This window comes from Myotis davidii, unplaced genomic scaffold, assembly GCF_000327345.1.
Source record: "Myotis davidii unplaced genomic scaffold, ASM32734v1 scaffold921, whole genome shotgun sequence".
Taxonomy (NCBI): Eukaryota; Metazoa; Chordata; class Mammalia; order Chiroptera; family Vespertilionidae; genus Myotis; species Myotis davidii.
The window spans coordinates 234453-250506 of NW_006291191.1; the positions used below are offsets into that span (position 1 = coordinate 234453).

Below are 16054 nucleotides of genomic sequence, written 5' to 3' on the forward strand. Positions count from 1 at the left end.
TCACCACCTCTCATTCCCTATCTTCCTCTATAAGAAACACTTTGTAGGTTCTAGATACCTCATTTTTTTTTAAGCCTTCATGTTCTCAAAAATGCAATGAAGCTCAGGATACACTCTTCACAGGGCTGCCAGTGATAAATGAGAAAAGTCATATCAGGTTGCCAGCACAGAACCTCGCTCACCTTAATAAATGTTATTGCCTTCTGGGTTCACCCAACCACACTCTTATACATTCCTGATTTTTTAAGTTTATGTAAGAGTCTACCTAACTAGCTTTATTTCTTTGAAAGACAATTCTAAAGAAAAATGAAAGCAAACAGTACATTGCAAAAAAGGCTACCCAATTACTTCAAGGCATAGAATTGACCATATGGAATGAGAGTTCGACTTCTCCAGGACAGCATGAAAATTCTGTGCTTGATGTAGGTAAGAAACACAGAGCATTTTTCCTATGGGGGTGGGGGAGGGATATTTTGTCAGACTTTGCATTTATATGTCATGGAGAGAGTTCCAAAATGCAGAAGGTCAGCTCCAAGGACTATTTCCTTGGAAATCTTTTAGATGCTAAGCTTCTTTTGCTAAAAAACTAAGTTTCCCCCCTCACTAAGTACTTCAGCACACATTTTAAAATTGTTTTTGCCTTTAAATATTCTACCATAGAGGTTGAGCTTGCCTGCCCTAGTTCCAGCTCAGAGTTGGGTGGGCAGTGTGTGTTTCTCAGGCAATTTTGACCATTTAATTCCCAACAGCCAGAGAAGTGGAAGGGAGTACCATCTGGTTGGTCTACCTTGTATGCAGAAAATGAAATCACCAGCAAGGGGTCTTTCACAGAAGGGAGTTTTTCATTTCCTTAGGCATGAGAAGTAAGCCAAGCAAAACTCACTTTCTTAATGTTTCCAGTCTATGAAACCAAGAGGTGCAATGAGACAAATAAGAAGGCTGTTCTGGAAGCTGGAAATAACACAATGGATATTGACTGCAATGATGCTTTCAAAGGAACCACAAGAGGTATTGTGTCTAAGATGGATTCCCTTGACCTTCAGATTCTAGGCCTGTTGTCTCATTTCTAGGTGACTGGGTCAAGATGTGGGGACTTACAACGTTTTTTATTCCAATTCACCAGACTATAAGCCCCCTCTAAAGTGATTTCTCTTCTGTTTTCTCAGAGAGTAAAGTTGCACTTATCACTTACTGGTCTCTTGGGAATATTCTGAATGGATCCTTTTTCAGTGATAGAAGAGGAACACTGGACATAAAACTGAACTCTCGTGTTGTGAGTGGAACCATTGGTGTAAAGGAAAAAGTTTATATGTCTAAACCTGTGTTCCTGACCTTCAAACATACTCAGGTGAGCAAAACCCAGAACTGGTTCTCTATGTGTTACCTTAAATGGGTGTGTTATCAGGATCCTAGCAGCTAACCTAATCCAACTCTGATTCTCCAGGGTTCAGAGAACAGACAATAAATATTGAGGCCTCCAGAGAAGCTTTTATTATCACACTAGAGGATCAGTGCACGAAATTCGTGCATGTGGGGGAGGGTCCCTCAGTCCGGCCTGTGCCGTCTTGCAGTCCAGGAGCCCTCAGGGGTTGTCAGTCAGACATTCTTAGTGCTACTGCGGAGGCAGGAGAGGCTCCCGCCACCACTGCTGCTCTTGCCAGCCGTGAGCCCGGCTCAGGGCGTCTGGCTGAGCAGTGCTCCCCCTGTGGGAACACACTGACTACCAGGGGGTACTTCCTGAATTGAGCGTCTGTCCCCTGGTGGTCAGTGCACGTCATAGCAACCCATCATTCTGCCATTCAGTTGATTTGCATATTAGCCTTTTATTATATAGGAAAGATTATGCCTAAAAAGGCAATGGGGGGGATGAGCATTATTGAACCCAGTGAAGGCTAGAGGCATGGAGGAGGGATTGCCCTGCTGGAGAAAGAAGCATGGAAGAAATACCTGGGCTTCTTTAGCTCTCATCCAATGATCTCTCACTAGTTCCTCTCATTGGTCCTACCAATGACAGGCAACCTGGGTAAAGCAGTTAATTAGGGTCAATTTCCAGAGCTCTGAGATGACCAGAGCAGGGCAGAATCAATGAGAATAAAGTCCACACACATGTAGTATAAAACTCTTCACCACACGGGTTCCAGATGATGGGGTTTTCCCAGCCAGTTTCCAACCCAGTGAATCCTTGACCAACCTATGAAGTTAAAATAGTAAAACCAGAAAGAGAGCCACTTTTATGCTATTCTCTTTCCAGCCTGGTGGTGCGAGAACAAAATATTTGTGTGTGTACTGGGAAGGATCCGAGGAGGGAGGCAGCTGGTCGACGGAGGGCTGCACTCATGTGAGCAGCAATGATTCTTACACCAAATGCAAGTGCTTCCACCTCTCCAGCTTTGCTGTCCTCATGGCTCTTGTTCCTAAGGTACCAAGATTCATGGTCCCTTCCTGTGAATCTGAGTGTGTCCAGGAAGCTGGGACGTCATCTGCTCCATGTCTTATAAAGACTCTTAAGATGTGGGGTCAAGCAGAAGTAACTTACTTGAGAGGTAGTTCCAGGAAGTACCAGCAGGGGACTGAGGAAGTGAAATGGGAAAAAGGACAGAAGCCACGCAGAGAACATTATCAAGCCACTGTGGATAATTGGAGTTTATGTCCCTCTGGAGGACTCTGGAGGTCAGTGTAGTTCATTCTAATTGATGCATAGCCATTCATATAGGAGTGCCTGCTATGCATCAGATGCTGTTAATAGGCACTGGAACAAGACACACAAAGAAATACTAACATTCATGGAAACTACTTTTGAGTGCTGTGTTTTCCAATAGGATCACCAGCCACGTATTGCTATTGAGTATGTGAAATGTGGCTAGTGTGACCGAAGAACCAAATTTTAAATTTTACTTCATTTTAATTTATTTAAATTAAGAAACAGTGTAGAGTTCCATTGAAGACGGTGGAGTAGATGGAGGCTGTGCTCACCACCTTCTATAAGTATATCAAAATTACAACTAAATTATAGAACAATCAATCTGGAGAACCATCTGAAGACTTGTTAAACAGAAGTCCTATAATTAAAGATATAAAGGAGCCACATTGAGACAGGTAGGAGGGACAAAGACATAAAGTGGGCTGGCCCCAAACCCATGTGTGGTGGTGAGAATCCATAGGATTTCTCAGCTGCAGATGTCCTCACTGAGGAGTGAGGGGTCTCAACCCAATGCCAGGCTTCCCAGCCCAGAGCACCAGTGCTGGGAAGATAAGCCCATGAAACATCAGGCTGTGACAATCAGCAGGATTCTGTCCATCCAGGTCAGACAGGATGCTGCTTAAAACCTAGGTGTCATCTTAAAGGACCCACAAAATCTCACTTATGGGCACTCATCTTGACCTCTGGCAGAGGGACAGTGGCTTGGGGGCCACCAGATACATACAGGGCAAAACTGAGTTATGTGGCTTCAGGGTCAGGGCTGGAGGAATGACAGCCATTGTCTCTGTGTTGAGCTCACTCCAACATATCTGAACCTGCATTTGTCTGGTGAACTCCACTCGCCCCAACCTGGGGATTCCCTGAGACCCTACCTCACCCAACTCAAGTACGACCTGAGGCTCTTTCAGTGGCTGAGCCTTATGGGCAGCCAGCAGGTGGTGGCAGGTCTTTGAGACTTTTGATGACTCACCCCCAGGTCTGGTACTGGTGAAAGCTGGCCTCGGTTCTCATTGTGATCTTTTTCATGCACATCCAGGCTTAACACAGGCAGCTACCAACCACAATCACTTTGTAGCTCCTAATAGGAAGCCTATTAGGCCAATCATAGGCAGCATCTAACATTGGCCTGCACCATAGCCCCTCCCAATGGGCCCCAGAACCAACACACCTAGTGGCGAGCTCAGATCACATTAGAGCAGCACCCAATTAGCTCCACAAGTGGCACACCCAAAGATGGTCTCGGCAGGCACCAGGATCTGCTGGGGCAAATCCTACTCCATGGGGTCAGCCTGTGGAGAGCAGCTCATGTGCTGTGGTTGTGGCCAATCCTCACAGCCAGTGAGCCTTAAAGTCAATTCATCCACGGACATTTCAACAACAATCAAGGCTCAACTTCAATAGGAGGCACACACAATCCACATAAGGGACACTCCTGGAGCACCTGGCTCAGGTGAACAGAGAGACTGCATCACTGGGCCCCACAGGACACCTACTACATAAGGCCATTTGCCAAGACTTAGACATGTAGCAGATCTACATAATACATAGAAACAGACTCAGACAGTCAAAGGGAGAAGATACACACACACACACACACACACACACACACACACACACAACAAAACATGAAAGAACAAGAGAAATTTCCAGAAAAAGAATTAAATAAAATTGAGGCAAGCAATCTACCAAACAGAGAGTTCAAAACATTGGTTATAAAGATGGTCAAAGAACTTAGTGAGAACTTCCACAAAGAGATAGTAAGCATAAAAATAGAAATAGAAACTATAAAAAAGAACCAGTCAAAAATAAAGACTACAATAACTGAAATAAAAAAATAGACCAGAAGGAATCAACAACATATTAGATGAAGCATAGGGTTGAATCAGCAATTTGGAAGACAAAGTAGGTAGCAGAAAACACCTAGTTGGAACAGCAAACAGAAAAAAAATAATTAAAAATATGAGTATAGATTAAGGGACTATACTGGGATGACTTCAGTTTAGCAAGATTTGCATCATAGGGATACAAGAAGGCAAAGAAATAGAGCAAGGGATTGAGGGTCTATTTGAAGACATACAAGTCCAGGAAGTGCAGAGAGTTCTAAACAAAATGAAGTCAAAGCAGTCCACATCAAGACATGTCAAAATTAAAAAAAAAAAAAGACATGTCAAAATTAAAATGGCAAAGGTTAAAGACAAAGAGAATCTTAAAAGAAGCAAGAGAAAAGTAGTTACTTACCTACATGGAAGCTCCCATAAGAATGTCAGCTGATTTCTCAACAGAAAATTTTCAGTCAGATAGGATTGGTGTGAAATATTCAATAGATAATTCTCCACAGAAGTCATACAGATAGCCAATAGACATATGAAAAGATGCTCAACATCACTAATCATCAGAGAAATGCAAATTAAAAATCACAATGAGATATCACCTCATGCCTGTGAGAATGGCCATCATCAATAAATGAACAAATAATAAGCATTGGTAAGGATATGGAAAAAAGGGAACCCTTGTGCACTATTGGTGGAAATGCAAATTGGTGCAGCCATTAGGAAAATAGTATGGAGGTTCCTCAAAAAATTAAAAATAGAACTACTTTATAATTCAGCAATTCCACCTCTGGGTATATTTCAAAATATACCCAAAATACTACTTGAAAGAGACATATGCATCCTTATATTCATTACAACGTTATTTACAATAGCCAAGATATGGATGCAATCTAAGAGCTCATCAATAGATAACTATATAAAGAAGATGTGGTACATATATACAATGGAATATTTACTCGGCCATAAAATAGAATGAAATTTTACCATTTGTGACAAGGATGGACCTAGAGGCTATTATGCTAAGTGAAATAAGTTAGATAGAGAAAGACAAATACCGTATGATTTCATTTATATGTAAAATCTAAAGAACAAAATTAATGACCAAAGAAAATAGAAACAGATTCATAGATACAGTGAACAGACTGAGAGATGCCAGATGGAAGGGGGATTGAGGGTTGGGTGAAGGGATTACTATAAATTGGCAGTTACAAAATAGTTAATAGGTATATAAAGTATAACATAGGGAATATAGCCAGTAATATTGTAATAACTATGTATGGTTCCAGGTGGATACTAGAATCATTGGGGGGATCACTTTTAAGTTAAAAAAAGTCTAACTAGCCCTGGCTGGTGTGCTCAGTGGTTATAGCATCAGCTTCCACACCAAATGTTCATGGGTTTGATTCCTGGTCAAGGGCATGTACCTGGGTTACAGGTTCAATCCCTGGTCCTGGCCCCAGTGTGGGTATGTGCAGGAGGCAATCAATTGATGTGTCTCTCTCACATCAATGCCTCTGTGATCTTATATATGCCCATATTTTGAAGATGAGAACAGCAAGTCTCAAAGAGGTTCACTCATTCACCTGAGGGCCTGAGCTAGGAAGCCCATCTGACTCTCCAACAGGAACATACCTACAGAGTTGGAAACTAAAACAGGTCCCTCCTTTGGTGGCTCCTAGGCGGATCCCATTCTGACTGTGATCACCTATGTGGGACTGAGCCTGTCTCTGCTGTGTCTCCTCCTGGCAGCCCTCACTTTCCTCTTGTGCCGACCCATCCAGAACCTCAGCACCACCCTCCACCTGCAGCTCTGCATCTGCCTCTTCCTGGCCCACCTCCTCTTCCTCACTGGGATTGATCAAACTGAGCCTGAGGTAGGTAATTTAATCAAATATCCTTGTAATAATCAAATCTATCATCTTGTCTTGAGGAAAGACTGCAAGAGAGGCAATAATCACCTGGGGGAAACTGCAAGAGTCCCGGTTTCAGTTCTCCTCCTGTATAATTTTGATAAGACCCATACTTTCTGATGGGCATTGAGCAAAGTGATTGCGAGTCAGACTGATGGTATTAGACCAGCTTACAATAGCTACTGTAACAAATTAACTCCAAAAATCAGTGCCTTATCACAAGAGTAGTTTACTTTACCTGTATGTATCTGTAGAGGGTGAGCAAACATGTTTGAAGGGTGTCTATCCTCTAATTTCAGGCTGAGAGAGGCCCTTCTGGCTCATATGTGGTTTCAAGATCATTCATTTTAGCCAACTGAAAGGAGAAAAGAGCATGGTGGAGTCCCACGAGGGAAGTTTATATGGGCCACCTCAGGAAGTAGTACATATCACTTCCTCTCACATTCCATGGTCACACCTAACTGAAAGGCATGCTGGGAAATATAGTCTCTGGCTGGGGAGTAATTTCTTAGAGACAAATCTATATTCTAGAACTGAGGGGTGGAGGGAGGCTTGCATTTTTGGTGGACAGTGTCTTTACCACACAACCAGCAGTTATATCTTGACTCTTCATCCTACTCACTACACGATCTTGTTGAAGTGACTTCCCCTTTTTAATCTTCCTCTCTAAAACAAGGGCATCAGCATAGGGCTCTAGCAAGATAGAACGTAGAGTCTGGATTAATCAACCAGAGAACAATGCTAGCTTTTATTTTTGTCATGGTCATATCATACCATCCAGGAAGAATTAGTAGCAGATGTTCTCCAAGGCTCCTTTCAACCCTAAAGACTATGATCGCACTACCAGAAAGTTATGAAAGCACTATTCCCCACCCCCCACACCTCCACAAAAGGAAGTAAAGTGCTATGGTTAACAGTAAGTGTTGGGGTCTGTCATGCTGCTGGCAAAGTCTAAGCTGACCAGAGGACATGGCAAAGCCCTGGACTCTACCCTATGTTGATCCTGGAAGGTTTTAAGGTCGAAGCTCAGGAAAGGCTTAATTAGAGTTTGCAGCAAAGCGGAACTAGACAAGGCTTGACCGAGGCACGACCTCTGTGGCTAAAAGTAGTAAAGGGCAAAAATACAGTTAAGCTAACATAACCTGATTGTCATAGTAACTGTCAAACATAGATGCATCTAGACAAAGCTTGCCCAGTCTTGCCCAGCCTGTAACGATCTGTTACTTCCCTATGACAGGCCAAGCCCTAGCAGTGATCTATGAAGCATGACCAGCCACAGCTTAGCTATAAAGCAGTGTGTGTAAAGAATAAAGTTGCTGGTTCTGGTGCCTTGTGCCAGTCCTCCTAACCCCGGTCTCTTGTATTTCATCCCATGCCACCTCTACCCTGCGGGACCCCTTAGGAGCGGGCCTCCACAAGTAAGCATGATCTCTGCAGACAGTTTGAGTTTCAAATACGTTTTTGTTTTTTATTAGCTTTGTGATCTTGGGAGAAATTTTAACTTCCTGGGCCTCAGTTTCCTTAGTTCAAAATGGGCAGAAGTTGGCCAACTACGGTGCACAGGCTAATTCTGGCCCACCGTCTGTTTTTGTAAATAACATTTCATTGGAACCATGACTGCCGATGTCCAAGGGGTAAAGAAGATGGACATCTCAGCTCAAGAAGAGAGAGTGGATTCTCTTTTCCTGTTCTTTTTTCTTCTCTTCAGGCCCTTCATGGATTGGATGATGCCTTCTTGGTGAGGGCAATCTTTATTACTTAGCTACTGATTCAAATGCTAATCTCTCCCAAAAACACCCTCACAAACACACCCAGAAATGATGGATAAAATTAACCATCACAGTCTCCCACAGGGCAAGAGCAATGGAGCATTTCTATGCCAGTACCTATTTGTCATGGATTTGAGGGCTGTTCTAAGGACATTCATCTCTTGGTGCTTCTGTCCTGCCCCATGCATGGGACAAGCAGACTTCAATAGCCAGAGAAAGCCTCCAGAAAATGTGTTGCCCCAGACAAAGTGTCATAGGTGCTGGAATTAAAATTCCAGTCAGCATCCAGGAAACGGATAAGTGCTGAGGATATAATCAGGTACAGACAACATCGGCACCACATTCCTAATTCTTCTCTCCCTTCCAGGTGCTGTGTTCCATCATCGCAGGGGCACTGCATTACCTCTACTTGGCCTCCTTTACCTGGATGCTCCTCGAAGGACTGCATCTCTTCCTCACTGTGAGGAACCTCAAGGTGGCCAACTACACCAGTGGGAGCAGGTTCAAGAAGAGATTCATGTACCCTGCAGGCTATGGGATTCCAGCTCTGATTGTGGCTGTGTCTGCAATAGCAGGACACAAAAATTATGGAACACACACTCAGTAAGCATGATGATAGCGTTTATGGCAGAAGTGGTAGCCATAATACAACTTCCTGAAATTCAGGGGCAAGAGAGCAAACCGATGACCCCACATTAAAAATCTGTGGGTTTTATGATCTGTAGGATTCTGAAAGAATAGAATGTAAAGAATAACAATAACGACAAATCTCAAAGTCCTGTGCTATGTCAGCGATAGTGCTTTCTATTTGCAGACTCTCATCTACTCTTCCCATGGGGCTGGCATTGTTTGTCATGTTATGCACAGGACAGCAGGGCCTTAGCTAATCTAATAAACATTCTCAAGGTCAGATCTGAAAGCAAGTAAGTCAGAATTCCCAAAGCAGTATTTTTAACAGCCATGTTTTGCTGCCTCACTAAAGAAGTTTGTAAAGCCTTGCAAAGTTTGTTGAAGAAGTTAGTATTTTGGCAATGGGGCTTAGGGTAGGAAGTAGGTATGCATGTGCTAAAACAAACAAACAAGCAAAAAACATGTAGGAGGCTGTCCATCTTGAAGTCAGAGAATACCTCATCTCCAACTTGATCCCGATGTCCTGCCAGAATGGTTCTGGAGATGGGAGGGTAGATGGGAGTCGGCAAATTTTCTATAAAGGGCCAGATGGTAACTTTTTTATCTTTGCAGGCCATGTGGTCTCTGTGGCAATGACTCAGCATTGCCCTTGTAGTATGAAAGCAGCCAAGTCATAGACAATATGTAAATGATTGGGTATGGCTGTGTTTGAATAAAACTTTATTTATAAAAACAAGGAGTAGACTGAATTTGGCCCATGGGTCATAGTTTTGCAACCCTTGGAACAGAACTAAGAGTGGGAGCTTTTCTGACCAATGAGTGTTGGCGATTGCTTGATATCTTTGCCAGTTTTGTACTGCCAGGTTCCCTATCAGAATAAGTTATACTACCATTGCTAACATAAGCATACAGAGTCTTATGGTAGTTTTTTAAAAATATATATTTTATTGACTTTTTTTATAGAGAGAAAGGGAGAGGAATAGAGGGTTAGAAACATTGATGAGAGAGAGAGAGAAAAACATCGATTCAGCTGCCTCCTGCACACTCCCTACTGGGAATGTGCCTGCAACCAAGGTACATGCTCTTGACCTGAATCAAACCTGGGACCCTTCAGTCCACAGGCTGATGCTCTATCCACTGAACCAAACCAGTCAGCTCTTATGGTAGTTTTAATAAACTACATTTACATTATTATTTTTATTCCTGTTTCACAACTTTATTGAGATGTAATTGATATACAGAAAATTATACATATTTAGTGAATACATGCTTGTGAGTTTGGACACATGCATACACTGTGACACCATCACCGCAATCAAGGTATCAAGTATATGTGCACCTCCAAAAGCTTCCTGGTCGCACCCAGAACACTGACACTGAAGCAATCCATGGGTCATATTCATACTTCTCAAGTTTTACTTGTATTCATTTGTGTGTTTAGTTCTGTACAATTTTATATAGAGGTGTAACCCCTACCAAAGATTACATTCCATATGATTCTCATTTTATAACACTCTTGAAATAACAAAATTATTTGTACTCTCTTTCTTATTATAACACTTATTATTATAGTACTCACTGTTATTAGGATACCTACCTTTACTGAGCCTTAACTCTGCCAGGAAGTGTATCCAAAAACTGTGTACACATGACCTCATTTCATATTTCCTACAAGATCTATATGAGGAAAATGATGAAAGAAATCAGAGAAGGCTCAAATAAATGGAGAGAGAGTCCATATTCATGGGTGGTAAGACTGCATACTGTCAAAACGAAGTTAGTTCTTTCCAACTTGATCTATAGGTTCACAATGCATTTTATTTTTTGGACGTTTGACAAACTGGTCCTAATATTTATGTAGCGAGACCTGGAATAGTTAACACAATGTTGAAGGAGAAGAATAAAGTCACAAAACTGACCCAACCTGACTTCAAGGCTTTGTAGATAGTCACAGTAATCATTTAAATTTTTAAAATACTTCTGTTAGCACCACTTTACACCTGGGAAAACGGAGACTCAGAACATATAGCCTGTATCAGATGGAGACTCGGGTCTGATTCCATCTAAAATCCAGGTCTGAACTAAACAGCTTCTGGCACTGCTCAGATCTTGTGAGAGGAGCCTGAATTAAATACTTTCTCTTCTGAGAAATAAGTGGGGAATCCTTTCTTTCTCTCAACAGCTGTTGGCTCAAGATCGATAAAGGGTTCATCTGGAGCTTCATAGGGCCAGTGGCCGTCATTGTCTTGGTAGGTGACCACTGATGGTTATATATTGGGGTGCCTGCCCTGGGTTGGCCAAGCATAGAGAGTGTTTGTTATTTGTTAAAGGGGAAATGAGATAAAGATAAGGAAATATAACTTAATTGATCAACCCTCTCTTACTGGAAATACTGTCTGTGTCTTTCCCTGGCTTCTGCCTCACTCACTGGTTGCTTTGATATAATATAACCCTCTACCAGGCATTCTTTTAAAAATTCTACATTTGTTTATTCAACAAATATTTAGCAAGTGTCTACTCTGCATAGAGTAACATGTTTTTCTGTTGGTTAGGAACTTTCATTTACATCCATTATCCTGGTACAGATATTAATAGCACTTTTTCACTTTCAACGTGTCCTGGTTTGAATGATAAATTATATAGTTAGTGTGATCAAGCACTAAGTGCCACAGGTTCTATACTGTGTGCTGTTTACACCAGAGCATTTGTCTACACCATCCTATGAAGCCTGTATCTTTTGGGGAAAGCGTCTTAGGTTCATCTCAAGTTGGGTTGCATGACATGGCCTCAAAAGGAAATTTCAAGTAAAATTCCCATGTTGCTGCCACAGATAAACTTGGTCTTCTACTTCCAAATTCTGTGGATTTTGAGAAGCAAACTTTCCTCCCTCAATAAAGAAGTTTCCACCATTCAGGACACCAGGTAAGAAGTTACCAGAATCACTGTTTTCCAGATTTTCCTACAAAACAATTCTGCCTGGGAGAGAAAAACCTATACAAAAAGGTGATGTAACATTTCCTGGCACTAGATAAAGAATACATAAGGGACAACTTATAGAAGAAGTAAAAACTATAATTTTCAGGTGATTTCATGTACTCCCTCATCTCTTTATTCAGTAAATATTCATTGGGTGCCTCATTTGTGTAGCTCACTCTTCATATAAAATTAAAGCCAAGACTATCAACATTATCTTTTTCACCCTGAAAGTTCAACCACTTTTGGATTCCATTCTCCTTGGTTGTAAAAACTCAATTCTCATTGGTGCTGACCTAAATAATTAAAAATACTGATGACAACAGCTAATATTAACTAGGAACCTGGTAGGTGTTGGGCACTTACACAGATTAGTTCATTGAATGCTCATGACACCAACCTCTGTGGTGGGCACTACTAATAACCCCACTGATAAGAGGAACAAACTATTCAGTGTACCCAAGAGCGGGTACAATCCTTGCATTGGTGAGCCATGTGGACAAAACTTAAAGGAATCTCTGTCCAACTTCAGATCTTGCCTTCGATCTCATGTACATATGAAATTAACCTAACATCTCAGCTTGAGTTTCTTTAATTCTGGAGGGCTGGAATGTCAGCCTTCTTGGTGTTTCTCCATATCTCTACACACACACACACACACACACACACACACACACACACACACACACCAGCTTACCTACCCCATGTCCATCAGCAACTCATTCTAGACTCAATTTTTGTTTGAAGAAATCCAACACCGTGTTATGTTCTAAAGTCGTGATACGTTCATCATCCACTTTTTGCAATGGAAATTTCTAGAATGCACTTTCCACAAATCTTCCAGTAAGTCCAGGTAAGAGACTTCGCAGGGGAAAAGTGTTATTCTCAGAGGCAATAATTGAAAACACGGGTTCTGCCTCATCCTTAAGCTATGTGCCTTTGTGAAAGCTGCTTAGCCACCCAAGGTTGTTATGAAGTTTAAAGATGGTGATGCACCCAAGGCATTGAGTACAGTGCCCAACAAGCAGTGCGTCCCTGATAAATGGTAGTAATTATTACTCTTTTTCCTTTTCAGAGTCATGACATTTAAAGCCATTGCTCAACTGTTTACCCTGGGCTGTTCTTGGGGCCTTGGATTTTTTATGGTTGATGAAGTTGGGAAGACAATCGGATTAGTCATTGCCTACATGTTCACCACCATCAATGTCCTGCAGGGGGTTTTGCTTTTTGTGGTCCACTGTCTCCTTAATCGCCAGGTAAAGTCAATTACTTTGTCTCCGAGTTTTATTAAACGGCTGTTCATTTCTTGTCCTCTTCTGACCTTTTATATTTTGGGGTTGCCTTGATTCTGGGAAGAAGGTTTAGGTGCTGCTTGGGTTTGCCATGTGCTCTGGTTTCATTTAGCCTCTTAACATTGATCATTTGAGCATATCTCTTAAGAACGTGCAGTCATCTGCTCAGGCAGCCATAAAAAACAGAGGCCGTGTGGCTTAGACAACAGAAATTTATCTCCTCAGAATTCTGGAGGCTGGAATTCTGAGATAAGGTGCAACTAATGTCAGGTTCTGGTGTGAGCCTCCTAGTTGGCTTGCAAGTGGCCGCCACCTTCTTGCTGTGTCCTCAATGGGTGAGAGATTTCGAGAGAGCTTTTATGCTTCTTTTTATAAGGACACTAACTCTATTGGATCAGGGCTCTACCCTTATGACCTGATTTAGTCTTAATTACTCCCATAAAGGCCACATCTCCAAATAACCATCAGTGGTCACCTACCAAGACAATGATGGCCACTGGCTCTCATTGTTGAGCTAGAGCTTTAACATACGAATTTTGGGGGTGAAGGACACAAACCAGTTCATAGCAGAACATGTTATCAGTCAGGATAAGGTAGGTTATGCTACAGTAACAAATAGTCTCCCTCCCCTCATTCACAATAAGATGTATTTCTTGCTTATGCTACATAGCTCCATGAACTACATTATCTTCATTTGAGGATGTATGCTGAGGGGGTAGCCCCTATGTAGAACATCAGTGTTCTCATGGCAAAGGGAAAGTGATCATGGCACAGCGATCTCTTTCATTGGCCAAAGCAAGTCACATGGCCAAACCTGAACTCACAAGAGAGAGGATGAATAATTCTCCTGTAGTGAAGTGCACTGCATGGAGAGCACTGTAATATTTGGCAAAATCTATGATACATGGTAAACTCAGAGAGATTTTAGTTTAATCCCTGTTTTTCCAATGAGTGGGTTGCTGTGTGACCTTGGGTTGCTGTGTGGCCTTGGGCAGGCTGCTTCCCTCTCTGAGCTGCGATTTTCTCATCCAAAAATGTGGCAGTACCTACCTCATAGGGCTGATAATTAAATGAGATAATTCAGTATCAATCTCCTAGTAACAACCTTGGCATATACCAAGTTCTCAGTGGAGGGCATTATTATAATTTTACTCTTTATAGAAGATTGAGTATGGTTTTCCTGGCTTTTTCTTTCTTTGCTAGTGAGTGGAACTATCCGTAGTTAAGATATAAGTGATGCCCTGACTGGTTTGGCTCAGTGGAGAGCATCAGTCTGCGGACTCAAGGGTCCCGGGTTCAATTCCGGTCAAGGGCATGTACCTTGGTTGCGGGCACATCCCCAGTGGGGAGTGTGCAGGAGGAGGCTGATTGATGTTTCTCCCTCATTGACGTTTCTAACTCTCTATCCCTCTCCCTTCCTCTCTGTAAAAAATCAATAAAATATATTTTTTTAAAAAGATGCAAGTGATAAAAAGACATCTTAACGGTTCATTAATTTCTCTTTTGTCTGTTAATATTGATTTCAGAGAGGGAAATAGAAACATCAATGATAAGAGAAAAGTCATTGATCAGTTGCCTCCTGCACACCCCACACTAGGGATTGAGCTCTGACTGGGAATCGAACCTTGACCTCCTGGTTCATAGGTTGACACTCAAACACTGAGCCATGCAGGCTAGGCTGTTAGTGCCTTCTTAATGCTTGGTACTCTTTACACACAGAAGTAAAATACAATTAAAGTGTTTTGGCAAATTAATGTTGAGTATTAAATATTCAGATGTCTTTTTTATAACCTGTTGAAGAGGTTAAAGGAAGACAATTTGTGGAGTCACTTTGGGTGGCTTAGTATCAGGGCTCTGGAGTAAGAATGACAAGATTCTGAGTGCTGTTTGTGTGACCTTATGCAACTTAATATACCTCCAAGAGTCTCAACTTCTTCATCTTCAATGGGGAGTGGGGACAAGGAGTCATTTACTGATTGGATTTATGTAGGGGTTAAATGATATATTGTATATAAGTACATTAAACACAACTAGTTTTCAATACATGGTGCCCTTCATCATCATAATCACTGTTAGAGTTTGGCTGGTGACTTGGGCTGTGAAAGAATTCACAACTGAAAGAAGATTTGCAGAGTGGAAATTTATTTTACTCTCCAAGAGAGGAAAGGGTCAAGTATTACTAGTCAATACAGGGCAGGGAAGAAAGGGTGGTCTGCTCTTTTAAGCCGTGGCTGTTTGTTGCTAAGCAACAAGGAAGGGAGGAGGTTTGCGTTGAAGTTGAGCAGATACCAGGGGGGTTGTCTTGAAAAGTTCATTTGCTTTCCAGAACACAGTCCAGCAGATGTCCTAAGGAGATGTCTTATCAATTTTCCCCAAGCCTGTAAAACATGCGTAGAACAAAAGTTATGAAGAATTCTAAAGAGGCTTGGAAGGAAACTTTCTACTAACTAGAGGTTCCTTGGTGTGAATTATCCCTGGGTTATGAAAACAGCAGGGAGGAGGCAGATGCAAGAATGTAGCCTTTAAAGTAGCTTTAGAGTAGTTTGAACAGAAGAACTGTTTAAGTCAGAGGAGCCAACAATCTTGGGTTTAATTACCAGGTGCTTCTCATAAGTTGTGGAAGGCCACAGCAAAGAAAAGGAACGGCCTTTTTCTGTCCTTATAATCACCACCCTCATTACCTTTACTATCATCATTAGTGTCACCATCACCACCATTTAATCTTCATTACCATCATCATCATTTACACCAGGGGTCCTCAAACTACGGCCCACGGGGCCAGTTCACTGTCCCTCAGACCGTTGGAGGGCCGGACTATAGTTTAAAAAAATCTATGAACAAATTCCTATGCACACTGCACATATCTTATTTTGAAGTAAAAAAACAAAACGGGAACAAATATAATATTTGTATTTGCATGTGGCCCGCGGGCCGTAGTTTGAGGACC

The 16054-nt window shown here is 41.9% G+C and overlaps 1 protein-coding gene across 1 annotated transcript in view; it reads left to right on the forward strand.

The window, feature by feature from the left end:
• The first annotated feature begins 1230 nt into the window (after positions 1 to 1230).
• Positions 1231 to 16054, forward strand: part of LOC102759472 (adhesion G protein-coupled receptor E4) — an 18785-nt gene continuing 3961 nt past the window's right edge. The window contains exons 1-7 of the mRNA XM_015564348.1: positions 1231 to 1348; positions 2252 to 2419; positions 6213 to 6407; positions 8580 to 8815; positions 11025 to 11091; positions 11673 to 11764; positions 12891 to 13071. Coding sequence (XP_015419834.1) covers positions 1310 to 1348; positions 2252 to 2419; positions 6213 to 6407; positions 8580 to 8815; positions 11025 to 11091; positions 11673 to 11764; positions 12891 to 13071 — 978 coding nt within the window. The 5' untranslated portion in view covers positions 1231 to 1309. The remainder of the gene's footprint in view (positions 1349 to 2251; positions 2420 to 6212; positions 6408 to 8579; positions 8816 to 11024; positions 11092 to 11672; positions 11765 to 12890; positions 13072 to 16054) is intronic.